At 37.6% G+C, this 13,800-nt stretch overlaps 1 protein-coding gene across 2 annotated transcripts in view; it reads right to left on the bottom strand.

Moving 5' to 3' along the window:
* SPECC1L (sperm antigen with calponin homology and coiled-coil domains 1 like) overlaps positions 1 to 13,800 on the bottom strand; it is a 73,810-nt gene that overhangs the window by 10,169 nt on the left and 49,841 nt on the right. For both annotated transcript variants that reach the window (XM_088064903.1, XM_014253873.2), the window contains exons 11-13: positions 13,212 to 13,295; positions 11,870 to 12,026; positions 8,379 to 8,481 (exon numbers count right to left, since the gene is read on the bottom strand). In XM_088064903.1, coding sequence (XP_087921029.1) covers positions 8,379 to 8,481; positions 11,870 to 12,026; positions 13,212 to 13,295 — 344 coding nt within the window. The remainder of the gene's footprint in view (positions 1 to 8,378; positions 8,482 to 11,869; positions 12,027 to 13,211; positions 13,296 to 13,800) is intronic.

Here is a 13,800-nt window from a genome sequence, read left to right as displayed (position 1 = left end):
ACAAGATCACAAAAAACCCTTCCATTTGGAAATGAAGATGTTCCAGCAGATTTAGTGCTGACAGTAGAAGAGAAACTTTGGGATTGAAACTGAAATTGAAAACTGCTGTCTTGCACTCTTGATCTTTTAGTTCCCGTAGGAAGCTCAGTGACACTGGTAAATGCATCTCCTGAGACTGTATAAATTATTGTAGAGTCAGCCCAGTCCAAAAGAGTTATGAACAAGATGCCTCAGTGACCTTTTAAATGACTGTATATTTGGCTGTTGGCAGTCAAACAATGTTAGAGAGGCTAAGTGGATAGCAGTCAGTTTAAACTTTAATTAGGAAACAACCAGTAACAACAATATATCATATACTTTTACACTTTCATGGAGAAATATAAATATGCTTTAAAAGCTAACTCACTTAACTGGACTCAAGCAGAAGCTTAATTTTCAAAGTTTTAACAGGAGGAACTAAAACCTCCAGTCACAGAAGTGCAGGATCACAATCACCTGAGCCAACCTTTCACCTGACAGCAATTTAATCATCATCAGCTATCTTGGACAAGACACTAAAACTGCTTATTCCTAAGGCAGAAAACTCCACCCAGGGCCAGCGTTCTGCAGTCCAGGGCACTTGGAGACTTCAAATGAACAACAACCACAATCTCCTCCGACAGAGGAAAAAAACAAAACTCTGGGCAATTTCTAGAAGAATGTGAGGGAAATCTTGGTTTCCTGCTGAGCTTTAGCTCTTTAGCTGTGAAGTGGCCCCCGTGCAGGCTGGGCTCTGGTGTCAGTGTACGTGCTGGGGCTCACAGTGCCCGTGGCCAGAGCCGCTCCCGCTGCACACGGAAACGGCGCTGGAGACCCTCGGGCTGTGGGAACAGCTCTGCTTCCTCCAGCCACATGGCTGGGAAAATTCAACAGCAAAAGGGAAAAAAATGAAGGGAGAGAAAAAAAAAAAAAATCTCTCTTTTCTCCTCAAGAGAGACAGGAAATTGGATTTAAATTAATGCCTGGTTAAAACTTTCTCACTGTTACTTAAATTAAGGAAATATATGCAATGCACAGTATGAGGTTTTAAGGGAAAAAAAAGGGAAAAATGTCAGATTGTTGAAGTCAATAAATTTCTGCATGTGTCCATTTAGAGAAGTCACTTTTTGGAAAGTTCTTTCCTCCTACCCTGTATCCAGTAAGGCCTCAGGCTCACATGTGTGTCAGTAAGATGGATAAACGTAGGGAGAGGGGCTTTTTCTCATCACAGGAGTGTGTGGCAAGCTGGTTATAAAAATCAGGTGTGAATGATCATGTTTGCTTTCCTACACAATCCACTGAGGGAGAAAAACTCAAACCTGGTTTTCACCTCTTGGATGAAATGTTCTCACTCTTTCCCAGAGATGACCAAGTGATGTGGGAAGGGGAGGAGAAAGATGTACACTGGCATTGCCACAGAGAAATTACAACATGCAGAAGTCATCTTCCTTAAAAAATTACAATTGTATAAACTAAAAACTTCACTTTAATTATTAGTAAGTATCCATAGAATGCTTTATTTTTCATATACACATTAGGGGGGGAAAGGGCCACTTAAAGTGCACCTACAAGTTTGGTTGGTTCTCAAACAAAACCAAACTCAGAATACCCTATTTTTCTAAATCATCTTGTAGGGTCCAGCTTTTATTATTAAGACAACAAGCAGAAAACAAACCCATCATCCAAGAATTTTAATGTATCCAGAGAAGCTGAATTAAATACAACGGAAGGAAACAATTAAAAGGGACTGGTTTTTGTTTCCAACTGCTCTAAGCATTATGAATTATTATTACCTCTCAGACTAAAAGTATAATATTGGGCAGACAGTAAAAACACAACTAGAAATGGGACAGATTGTAATTTAAACTGAAAATTTAATTTTTCATGTAGGGCTTTGAGCACATAACTGGCACATTTAAATACAGCAAATTTTATTTCCTAAATGCTTTTAACTACTTGTGGTTTTTTTGAAAAAGCTTGGTCAGTATAATGAAATCAATCTTGCATTAAGCTCTTATTTCTCAAAGAACTGATGGTAAACAGAACATCAGCCTAAAATCTCTGACATAATTTCTTCTTTGTTACTGCTTTATTAAGTAATTGCCTCTATTAAGAGAATTCTGCTGGAATCTAATCTAGAATTATTCTTCAAGACATTTCAGACCACAAAGTATTAAAGAAACTGAAGGACATATTTCCAGATAAATTGTCAAATGAAGAATAAGCTTTTCTGGAGAGAAATTAACTAGAAGTGGATTTATCATCCCTTGTCTATTAATGATTAATAGGTGGGATGGGAGTGAAGCCACCTTTAGTACTTGGGGTAGTTGGTTTTTAAAAAGGTAATTCTAGCAGAAGTTAAGCAACAGACCACTGTCATAAAAAGATCTGTGGAAGATACATTCCAACCAGGAATAAACAACAAAGTTAAAAATTTTAAGAGTTTTTGGAGACAGAACATAGAAAGATAAAGTGAAAAAGAAATGGTAATAGAACAACCTGGTAGATGCACAACCAAGAAGTATTTCAAGCATGACTCCAGCCCCTATTGAACTGGAAACTCCAGAGTAGGAGCAGCCACCACAAAATGAGGATTCCTTTGAGCTCATATAGAAAAAAAGACTAAAACCAGTATTCCCCATGAAACTTTTTACACTGCTTAACAGGCTCTGCATAACATCAATCTAAGACCTCTGCAAACCTATGGCTTTTCTAAAATTCACCATTTCAAAGTGGTTTTAACCAGCATACTGCTAATTTTAAAATTTTCTCCTATTGCTTTTTGCAATAATTCTAAATTAATAGAGGGTCTTCTAAAGTCTGTGAAAATACTTTAAAAAAAAAACAAGCCAAGAATCAGATGTTAACTATTATAACCCAGTAACTCCTTACTTTTTTTTTGTCCCCCCAGAAAACTTCCACAGCTAAAAAAACCCACAAACATCAAGAAATCCAACTACAGAAAACATGGTTTCTAACTTGCAGTTACAAATTAAGAACAAAGTAATTTTAACCACTCTTCTAGACATATCCCCAGCTTCAATCTCACTGAACTGTGGACATCAGAGCTCCAGCTGAGGACCATCCTGTCCAGCAGCTATTTCTCCACCCCTTGCTCTGCACAAGGAGGAGATTCCCACATCCAAACTTGGTTTGGCTTTCAAAAGAGTCAGGACATGAATAAAACCATGTGTCAATGTCTCTGTTGTATTAGTTAATTAAATAAGTGGGTTGAGAAAGCAAAACCATTAATATGATTATGTGCTATAATATATTAAAGCCTTAAAACAAGAGTTGAAGTTTAAGTGTACAGACTTTGGCAGGCTTCTTCCCATGGCAGAAAATTAGTAGTAAAACGCTTTTAAAAGCTTTTAAAGATACTTCCACAAAAGAAAAGAGTATCCATTATAGAAGATTACAAAGGTAAGCTACAACAGAACTGCTGTCCATGCTTCATTGAATCAGGATTCACTGACTCCCAAATCATGGAATAAAACCATGGCTGTAGGTGAGAACATACAAGACATAAAAGTATTTCTGGAATAGACTTTGCAGCAGTCCCAGCTACTGCCTCTTCAATCCCAGCTTCTGGAAAAGCAGTAAATGGTAAATATAGACCATCAAAACCCTTAAACACTGACTGGTAATGGTTTTTTTCTACAAAACACATGTTATTTTTCAGTTTGGGCACAAAGAAGACCCATAAAAGAAGCAGTCATTCTCACAAAATCCAGTAATAGCTTCAGACATGAATGTACTTAAAGGTACAGACAGCTTCATAATTTATTCTAAATTTTGTCATAATTAAGTTGAACAAGTTGACATTTCTCTTGTATCAGAATCCAATCCAAACACAAAAAGGAAGCATGTCCTTCCATAACTCAACAACTTTTGGCTAAAGCATCAGCTTAAACCAAAGAGAGAAGTGTTTTGGCATCCTGACTACTCTGATGAATCAACCAGACAGCACAGAATGCACACCCTGGAGTCAGTATTTGAACACAGGCTTATATAAGCACAGTCATGTCCTTTTCTTGTGCATTTTTAAAATCAATATACTACTTTGAATGGAATATAACCTAGCTTAGTGTTGATAAGTTTTTTTAAAAAGCAACCTGAACCATTTTTTACTTCTAGTTTTGTTGTTCTACACTTATTGCTCAAGCAGAAATGAAAGCGTTGCTTGATTTCAAGGTGCACTGAGCACAGGATTCAATTTTTTGTAAGACTCGTAGCTTTGATAAGTACAGGAGGTAAAACTTAAGTCTTTGAAGGAAAAATATTTCCAGAAAGCAAGATTGCATGAAATAGAGGGTAGGTACTACAGGGCTACACTATATGTGTCTGTACCTAGGAAGTGTGTAAAGCTTAAAGGAAGTTTAACAAATAAATTAGTCTATTCTTGTTGCTATTTTGTGACAATTGCTTTTTTGGTGTCAGACTTCTGGAAATGAATTATCTCTCAGAATGCTGACAAAAATGGAAAATAAACTGAAATACTGGTGGAGATAAGAATGGGTAAGGATGTGTGTATCCTGTTTGTTGGTCCTCTTTTAACATGAAACATGCATGCTCACATCCTTTTTGGGACGTTTATTAGCTGTGCACACAAAATGAAAGTAGCTGTGTTCCAGTCAGGGTAAATGCTCCATAACAGCTGGATGGGATTACTTTATGCTTTGAAGATATCTGGAATTTATGACAGTTTTATGACACTGCACATATTTTAGAGGAGTCAGGAGGATTCTCTCCTCTGAAAAATGCAGCACTTGGCTCTGTACTCTGCAGCAGTGTCAGATCCTGAGCAAAGCTAACACACAATGAAATTTCAAGTATTTTGTGCCTGTTGATCTGAAAACTAAAGGTGATTCGCTTCTCTTTTATCTAAATGCTTATCTTGAGAGCAGCTCTCCTCTCTCATGGCTTAGAGATCTCTGCAGCCCAGAATACAATGCAGCTCAGTAACTCAGTGTGTGCAATTGTGTCAAGACTGAACAGGCTCTGGGTGGAAGTTAATACAGAACCTGCCTCTGCTAGTCCTGCACTGACCTTCTGCAGATCACCATTCTCCAAACCTGAGCTCCAAGGAGAAATCCTGCCTGCAAACAACACTCAGGCAGCACATTAAAAGCTACAATATAGTAAGAGATGAAGTCATTCAGGTTTTTATACTGGTAATTTCTCTTATTTTTATTGGCTGTATCAACCTGATTTTTTTACTGAGGTCTTGAAAAAACATTCTGAACACAGTTAAATATTAACAACTACATTTAAAGGTGACTATTCATTTATTCCCCTCCAAATTTGCTTGAATAAATCAAGAAACGTGTACAATGAAGTAATTTACAGGGCTTTTTAACAGGGTTTATTCCACTATAATGGACTGAAATTAAGAGCTTCACCACACTATCATATTTGAATTATTTAGCATTCACAAAGTTTCAAGCTTCTAAAGCAGAAATAAGTACTTAAGACTTTTAGTCAAAAGCTTGAAAGCAATTTTCTAGAAGGGATAGGAAAGCAGGTGTTATTTCTCTTCTATTTCACTTGAACAGACAAAAAACCCATACCAGTTGTAGCAGACAATTCTCTAGTGCTGTATTCTCCATAAGTATCTTGTGAGTAAAGAAAACCTTCTCTCTTTGAAACAGGACAGATTTTGATGTGGGGTTTTTTGGGGTTTTTTTCTTCTTTAGTATTTTATCCTGCTGTCATTGATAAGGATAAACCAACTCCACCACACCTGGTATTTAACAGGCTAAACCACTGGCAGCTCACCTATAACTCTATACATCGTCAAAAAGTTTTAGAAATTAAGATTTGTATTTGGTTACTTGTGTGATTACTATTTCTTAGTATTTATTAGCTATTTTCCACTATCCTGTGCAAAATATAATGGCAGAGATGAAAGGCAAAACAATGCCAGGAGCAAAGATGCTGCTTTTAGAAATGGAGCTTTAACTCAACGTGCATGGTTCCATCTTCTGTGAAACACCAAGAGCTGAAATAATTTTCTATAAATACCTTTCATGCATTTATGCATAAAAACCTACAGCTGTGAGACATCACCTCCAGGTGAGAGAGAGAAAAGACAAAAAAAGTGATCACTGTTGGCAATGGATGAAGAAGGAAACACATCCTGAAAAATACTAAGTATGGGTGATTTACCTAAGGATTGGTAGTTAAATATGAATAGGACAAAATTAAGAAAAGAGTTATTCTAAAACAAAAGGCTTCTAATCCTTTCTTTTCTTTTGCTTGTTTCCAAATTATGGTTACAATCTTCCAGGTAATTTCAGAACCTGTTACAGACTCAATTTGCAAGTATCTATCCTTTAGCCTGCCATATTTGTAGCTAATATTGGCCAAATTGGTAATATTGGATAGAAATTGGTGACTGGATAGAAAGTGACCTACTGCTCTTCCTAGAGGAAAAGGTTGGGATATGTAGGATTCATGCTGTGTGAGGCTCCTGCAGCAGCTCAGAGACAGAGGAGGGCTGGGCAGCCAGCATGTACCTGCAGCTCAGAAAGCTTGAGCTGGCTCTCAGCCAGGTGCTAAAGCAAACAAAACAACAGTGGTACAGAGGAAAAGTAGAAGTTCTGTTGATAGGAAGTGCAGGGGAGAAAAGGGAACTGTGGCAGTGTGAGACACCAGGAAGAGCTGGAGGTAAAGAGGGTATCCTGTCCATGCTTGGATGACAGGGAAGGAAGAAGAGCTGAGTACCTTCAGCAAGACTGAACGAGGAAGGGAGATGTTCATTACCCTGATGCTTGTTTCCTGTTTGTCAGTTTTGAATACACATAGTTTTAAAATAAAATTAAAATGAAGCAGGGATTCATTAAAAATAAAAAAAGATCTTTATCTGTTATTGATAACATTGAGATGCCAGAAATCTGTACAAGCACTGTTCACAATGAATACAGTGCTGGGTATGTTTAAAACATTAGAACACCACCAACACTGTGTTCAACCAGAACTGAATTTCAGGGGATGCTGAAAATAATCAAATTCTGTACAACAAAGAAATGAAAAATGAGTGTGCCTAAAGCAAAAGCCATTCTTCTTCCAGAACAACTTAATATAACCTCCTGATACCATCTTACAGTTTCAATGAAGGCATTGCAGTGGTTCTGCAGATGCTCTGTGTTTTCCCAGTACCATGCTGCAGGTTCAGAAGCAAGTACAGAAAGTCTCAAAACCTATCCTTTAACCAGCGCTTATAAAACTCAAGGAATTAGAAGCAGCAATCTGTGGAATCAGAAGCATATTCTTGAATGTGCACACAACTACAGAGTGAAAAGTTTGGAATAATTTCTATCACTTTTCCTAACCAGATTAACGAAGCTGTCAAATTCATCTTTCATTTCAAGACAATATGGGAAAATATTTTTGCACTTAGTTCGAGGATTTATAAAGAAATATAACATCCTGCCTTTTTTAAAACGTGGGGAAGGAGAAAGGCTCTTTCCACAAAGCTGCTTATCCTCAGAAATAGCACAGTTGAGTACCAGACGTGCCACAGGAAGAGGGGGAGGGCTTATATCACAGCCTGTCCATTGTGCTGAAGGAGGACTTTTCCTATGGATGGGTGACCATCCTGTTATGCGGCTCTCAACTTCCTCCTGCATTGTGAGGCTCAAGTCATGGAAAGAGTAAAGTTCTTAAACTGAGGATTGTGTTGGGAACTCCAAACACTTTCAATACAACTTAACCAAACAAATACATCATGGTCAGACTATTAACATCCTGGTTTAGTTTGCTGAAGCCACTATTCTTTTGAAAAAGTAACGTAATCAGGAGAACTCTGGACAGTTATCTTGTTAGCTCTTTTGGCTTCTGATAACATTTGGACTAAGTGAAAAAAAAAGTCTGCAACCACAGTGGAAAGCCAAGTTCAAAATGCAAGACAATGCCACCTTCACAAAACAAACTGTCCCTAAGAGGCTAAATAGAGTGCATTCAAGGATCCAAAGAAAACCCTACGATAATTACCTATTAAAAAAAAAAAATCTCTGAAATCTGAGAAACGGTACTGTAGCTGCATTTGGGAAACATTAATTTAAACCTTAAGTTGATAAAGTTTCAGCTCCAGTTTCAAAAGTACAACCTGTTAAAGGCTGATTTCAAGTGCCTCTTTGGGAGGGCAGCTGCTCCCTTAAGAAAAAGCTGTGGAGCAAAGTGACAGAGGAGCTGCTGGTGCTGGAGCAGCACTGGGAGCACACGTTCCAAGGGGAGGGTACAGGACATGCCAGGGCACCCAGTCTATGCAGTCAGGTGTGGAGCAGCCTGGCCTGTGCCACAGGCAGGCTCCACTGCCTGGCAGCCACTGAACATGGCATTAGCAGCTCTGCAGGTACCTGGTAGCCCTCTGTTTTCTTCTGGCACCACTTCAGCAGGGCGTTCCTCTTGGAGCCTCCATATTCTCTTGCCAGGGCAGACAAGGGATCTTTCCTCTCTTCCCTAGAAACAAGGCCAGAAGAGCTTATAACACAACAGAAATAGGTATTTATAAAGGCTTAAATAGAAGGACAAATTCTTGGCACGCTGAAAGTATCAGGATATAGCACTTCTGACTGAAAAACAGAGCACACAGGAATACCAGCAAAAGACTTTTTAGTTAGTTAGGAGTAATTCTTTCATTAGCAAATCATCCTTTTCCCTTTAAGTTTTTTTTTACTAGGTCTTTCCACCTCAATGATACTTTTTTCTAAGAGTTTGAAAAATTAAACTCACAACATAGTAAGTTCCAGGCTGAACCATTAAGCTAACTCAAGTGACTTTATTTCGTATTTAGAAAGAAAATAAACTGATGCTATCTCTTTTGCATCTCATGGCTGATTACAAATGTCACCTTGAAACAACAAGTTTGCATATGAGCAGCATGGTTTTATTAAAAGAACATTTGCCTGAGACCTGGAGTTCTCAAAAAAGAAGGGGGAGATCTATGTAGGCTGATCTGCCATTTGATGTATTAGCACAATAAAAGCAGTCAATTAATTTCAATTCCAGTTTGTCAAGCTATCTTAAGTAATTTTTTCCTTAAGAAAAGACTGGGAAAGAAAAGAACAACCTAACTAAGTTGGCCGTTTTTTCATGAGCCTTACGTTACAAGCATCTCTTTACCAGGCTTCATAAATGAATCCTTAGCTTAAAAAATATATATATTACAGAGGCTAATACTTCTTTAGTGGCCTGGTTACATAATTCAGTATTTCTATAGGTATTATAATAAACAGTCTTTGACAAAAAGAGCAAATACTACACCATTATGGATATTAGTTACCACACATGAAGCGTGCCAGGAGTTGTTCTTGTTTCTAATAATCTCCATTTGGAAAATTAAAATAAGATAGCTATCAGTGAACTGCAAAGACTTCTCCATCTGCCATTTTTAAAGAGTCTATCAGATGTAAGCAAAGTTTTCACAACATTCACAGAGATGATACCCTAAATTACTCTTCCTGAATATTTCCCAAAGGACATAGGGATTGTACACATTCACACTCAAATCTTCAACTCTTTGTTCTTTACAGCCCATATGGTGACTGGAAAGAGGGGCAGAATGTGGAAATAAATAATATCATCAGTGGATTCCCTGCTGCAGATTTACAGGTAGCAATTCTCCAGCTCCTGCCAAGGGAAAAGAAAACATGCATGGAATGTGGATTTCTTCCTGTGTGTGCACTATAAACAGAACACCAGAGACTGCTCCATGTATCAGCATCTCCTGGCCAGTGCATAAAATGCATGGCCCAACAGACAAGGAAATGTTTTAAGGCACTAATCTTAAGTACATGTATTGCAATTTGCTTGGCCAACATATGGATGGGCAGAATCTTGAAGTTACTTAGAGATAACAGTTGAAATATCCATGAAAATTTATGCCCAGAAGGACAGTAAACACAAAACAAGAACTGCTATCTTTGATGCTGAGCATTCCAAACAAACTGCTCATCTTGATTTAACACAACAAGGAAGTCAATAATTGTGTATTTAAAATATGAAATACATTATCTGAATAGGTCACTGTACCTAAACTTCATAGGCACCACACAGCTAGAATGATGCTTCAAGAAATTCTGTACTTCAGTTTTTAAATCAGTACAAATATCAACAATTTACACTGGTGTGTTTTTTCCTTTGGTGATTGAAACAAGTAACAATGGGATTGCATATTCAATCTATAATGAGGGTTATGCAACACTATGAGAACTGAAGAACAGAGATCTGGGGCAACAATAGAACTCAAATAAAAATATCCCTCTCTCTTTACGCTAAACATACTGTTTAGCCATGAGGGAGCTGTACAGCCTGTTCTCAAATTCCAGCAAGAGCACATGGTTTATATCAGGTTCTTGCAGTTATGAAAACACTGCAGAAGAAAATAAATTAGCATTAAGTTGTATGGATACAATGAGAAATGGCTTGACATGCAAATCTTACATGTCATATTAGGTCAAACTGTCAACTGTATTCCAAATCAAAGAGCTAATGAAGTTTTAACTAGAACAGAACAGTAAACTGCAAGTATTTGTTCCAGTGAACTACACCAATAATATTATCCTACAGTAACTTTCAAGAAAAAGGTAAGGGAAACCAGAGAAACCTGATCATGTAACAAACTGAACTCTACAGCAACACTCAGAGTGGCTCCAAAGGCCACACTCATCACCACACACCCACTGCTGCACAGCCTGTTAAGTCTTTTGTAGCACCAAACATTGCAAGCAATGGTTGGGCAGCACAGTAATGATTTCATAACTAACTGTACAGTTTCACCCTGGAATGCCACACTATTTGCTCCAGTCTGCAGACACCAGTACAACTCAATGTTACCAGTTCAAAGTTCATACACAGGTGTTTTAGGGTTTTCTTAAAACTTATTTCTGGAAGTACTCAGTTTAACTTTAGGTGCTAAAATACACATTAACTGCTGGTAATAAAGTACCCACAATTAAATTCAATTTCATTTCTGCACAATAAAAGGAGGGCAGCACTGAGGCCTTTCTCAGCTGATTCTAGGAAAATCACTTTCAAAAGCATCCACAGCTGTAAATACCTTACAATTTAATACATATAGCAAGTGTCTGAACATTAAAGGTTTAATACTTCTGTACAAAAGCTTTGTCAGGAAGCTCTGTGAGAAATGGTCTTGACAGTTATTTAATCTTTGTCTGCAATTTCCCAATCTATGAAGCAGAGCTGAGGACATACTTCACTTGGATAACATGAGGATTAAATACTTTGAAGTCCTCTGACTGATAACACAACAGAGAGGAAAAGTTTTAAATTTACCACAGACTTATCTTTTGTCTTACTAATCAAAGGAGGCTGTGTGGCCATTTGTTGCTCAGACCTGTACTATGACTCTGTGGGACAAAAAAACCCAGGCCCATTCAATACTCATGGTTATTAAAAAGTCTTGCCAGTGTCTGGGATTAAGACCTGGGCATGTTAGTTTTTGTATTCAACTGGGATTACACAAGTTAAGGTTTATCATGGTCACCCTGGGTCCAAGCCAGACTGCATGATCTGTTCCATGTGCAGTAAACTCACTTCCTGAATTTGGCTTTGTGGTATTTTGAAGTGGCATTATTATTTACTGACATGATTTAGCTTGCTTTTCTAGTGGAGTACAAAGTTCTGGTATTAACTCATAAGCTTTAAAAAGCTTAACTTTTAGTCTAACTTTTTAAACAAATACTGAGCTGCAGAAAAACCTTTCTGAAGCTCTTACAGATTAATGAAGATCATTACTGTGTAGGGTCTGCAGTCTCAGCACCAGTATTATATACTAAAGAAATGCACACAGACAGCTGTGGAATTAACCCCAATAAAGGATTTTTACCTTATTCTGCTTCTGGTTGTAGGGGTGACAGATGCTGTAGGAGAAGATGAGAGGGACAGCTGTGGTGAGGTGGTACCCATTGCCATGAGAGATGCTGGGGATGCTCCATCAGGTGCACTGATGTCCCGTTTGATTTCTTCACTGCTTCTTCGAGACACTAAGGGGGGGAATTGCCCTTGCATTTATCATGTGCAAACAAAAACTTTCAAACTTGCTCTCAGACAAGGATTAGTTCAGAAACCAAGCATAGAAACTGATATCTAATAGTAGGTGTCAACATTCTTGATACTTTCCACTTTGGAAATATGAAGGATTTAGACTACACTAGAAACATTTATGATCAAGCCTGTATTTTTAAGTAAAAGTTTGATGGATGTATCTTAATGGAATATCACTACTTCCACTTGAAGGATTTAATGAAAGAGAAGGAATTTTAACATCAAAGCATTTATTTTCCTCTAGTCCATATAATTACACTGTGAAGCTTCAAGTAGTTAAGGAAAAAGAAAACCAAATCAGATTAGAGATGACAGCTGTTTTATTTCCATTTAATTTTAATGAAGAATTGGCATGTATGTGATGCTCTGGACATTAATTAAATATCATCAACAAGAATATCAAACATTGACCTGAGACCAGTCAGCCACATTCCACAGAGATTGCTTCATTTTATCAAAGGAAATTATTTTCCTTTCAAATGAGAGTACGAGCACTGTACTCTGTAAAACCAAATTTGGAATTTGTACGTGTTCTCTACATGGAACAGTTAAAAAGTATGTTAAAAGTATGAGGTTTGCCATTATTCTCAAGCAGTCACCATTGTTCATGTTTGTGCAAATCAAAGATTTGACTCTCTACATAAATCAGGGACTTCTTTTCTAATGACCTGGGGACAAGTACATTAATTTATAAATACCAGACACAAGAAGTTTGGGTTCCTAAGACAAACAAAAATTAAACAAAACTTATAAGCACCCTCAAATACAGGGTTTTTTAAAAAAATACTGAGCTAAAATCAATTCTGCCTAGATTATACAAAGCATTGTTTTCACAGTATTACACTATCTATCTGTGCTATAACTCAAAGATTTGGTTTCAGAAGCCCCTGCTGATACTGAGACATCAGCATATACAGTTTGATAGTAAACTAACACTCTGCATAAACTTGCACTTAGCAAGTCTGTTTTTTTTTAAATGCAAAGTTAACATTAAATGTCCAGCAACTCCAATCAGCAATACTGAAGAATATTTGTGGGTTATGTCAGTCACAAAGTAGACTGGAAGTACATGGCTGAAATGAGAGTTCCTAATTTTCCTGATCACCTAAATGCCATGCTATTACCTGAAATAGATTTGGCACTTTCCATAGCAGGGACTCTTGGCAGAGACGCCGGCCGGCTGGTGGAAGATGTTCTCAACAAATGTTCTGGACAAAGAAAAAGGAGAGAGGTCATTATTGCTGAAGATTCCAGTCAAATGTAAGACATTCAGGTCTGAATCACAAATACTGCCCATCAGTGCCTGAGTTTGGCTGTTTTAGGGAGGGCAGTTGATTTTATCTGGAATATAGAGAAGCCCTAAAATTGCCCAATGCCAATGAAGTGCTCTTAGAATACACCATGAGCACCTTTATCCTTTTGCCCTAAAGCCTCTTGCTAATCCACTTGCCCTGGTCATTAAAAAAATCCTTACACCAAAAGGCTGAGAAGTGAACTCCCATTCAGCACATGGCCAAAAATATTCAATATGTCCCTCACAATATTCAGATTGCTTTGTCCCTCAGGTGATTTGTTTTTCTTCCTCCCTGGTTTGTTGGATTGACATTTTTTGGGCTTTGGGGTTTTTTTTTTCTCATTCTTATTACTAAATAAAACAACACATTTTTTCCTTTCTTCCTCCATTCAGTAGAGCCTAAAAGGTGCCTATTTTAT

Source organism: Pseudopodoces humilis, chromosome 20 (assembly GCF_049639895.1).
Source record: "Pseudopodoces humilis isolate 2021_Gansu_Grassland_sample_001 chromosome 20, ASM4963989v1, whole genome shotgun sequence".
Classification (NCBI taxonomy): domain Eukaryota; kingdom Metazoa; phylum Chordata; class Aves; order Passeriformes; family Paridae; genus Pseudopodoces; species Pseudopodoces humilis.
The sequence above is the reverse complement of the archived record's forward strand: the minus strand, read 5'-3'. Positions and strand labels throughout refer to the sequence as shown.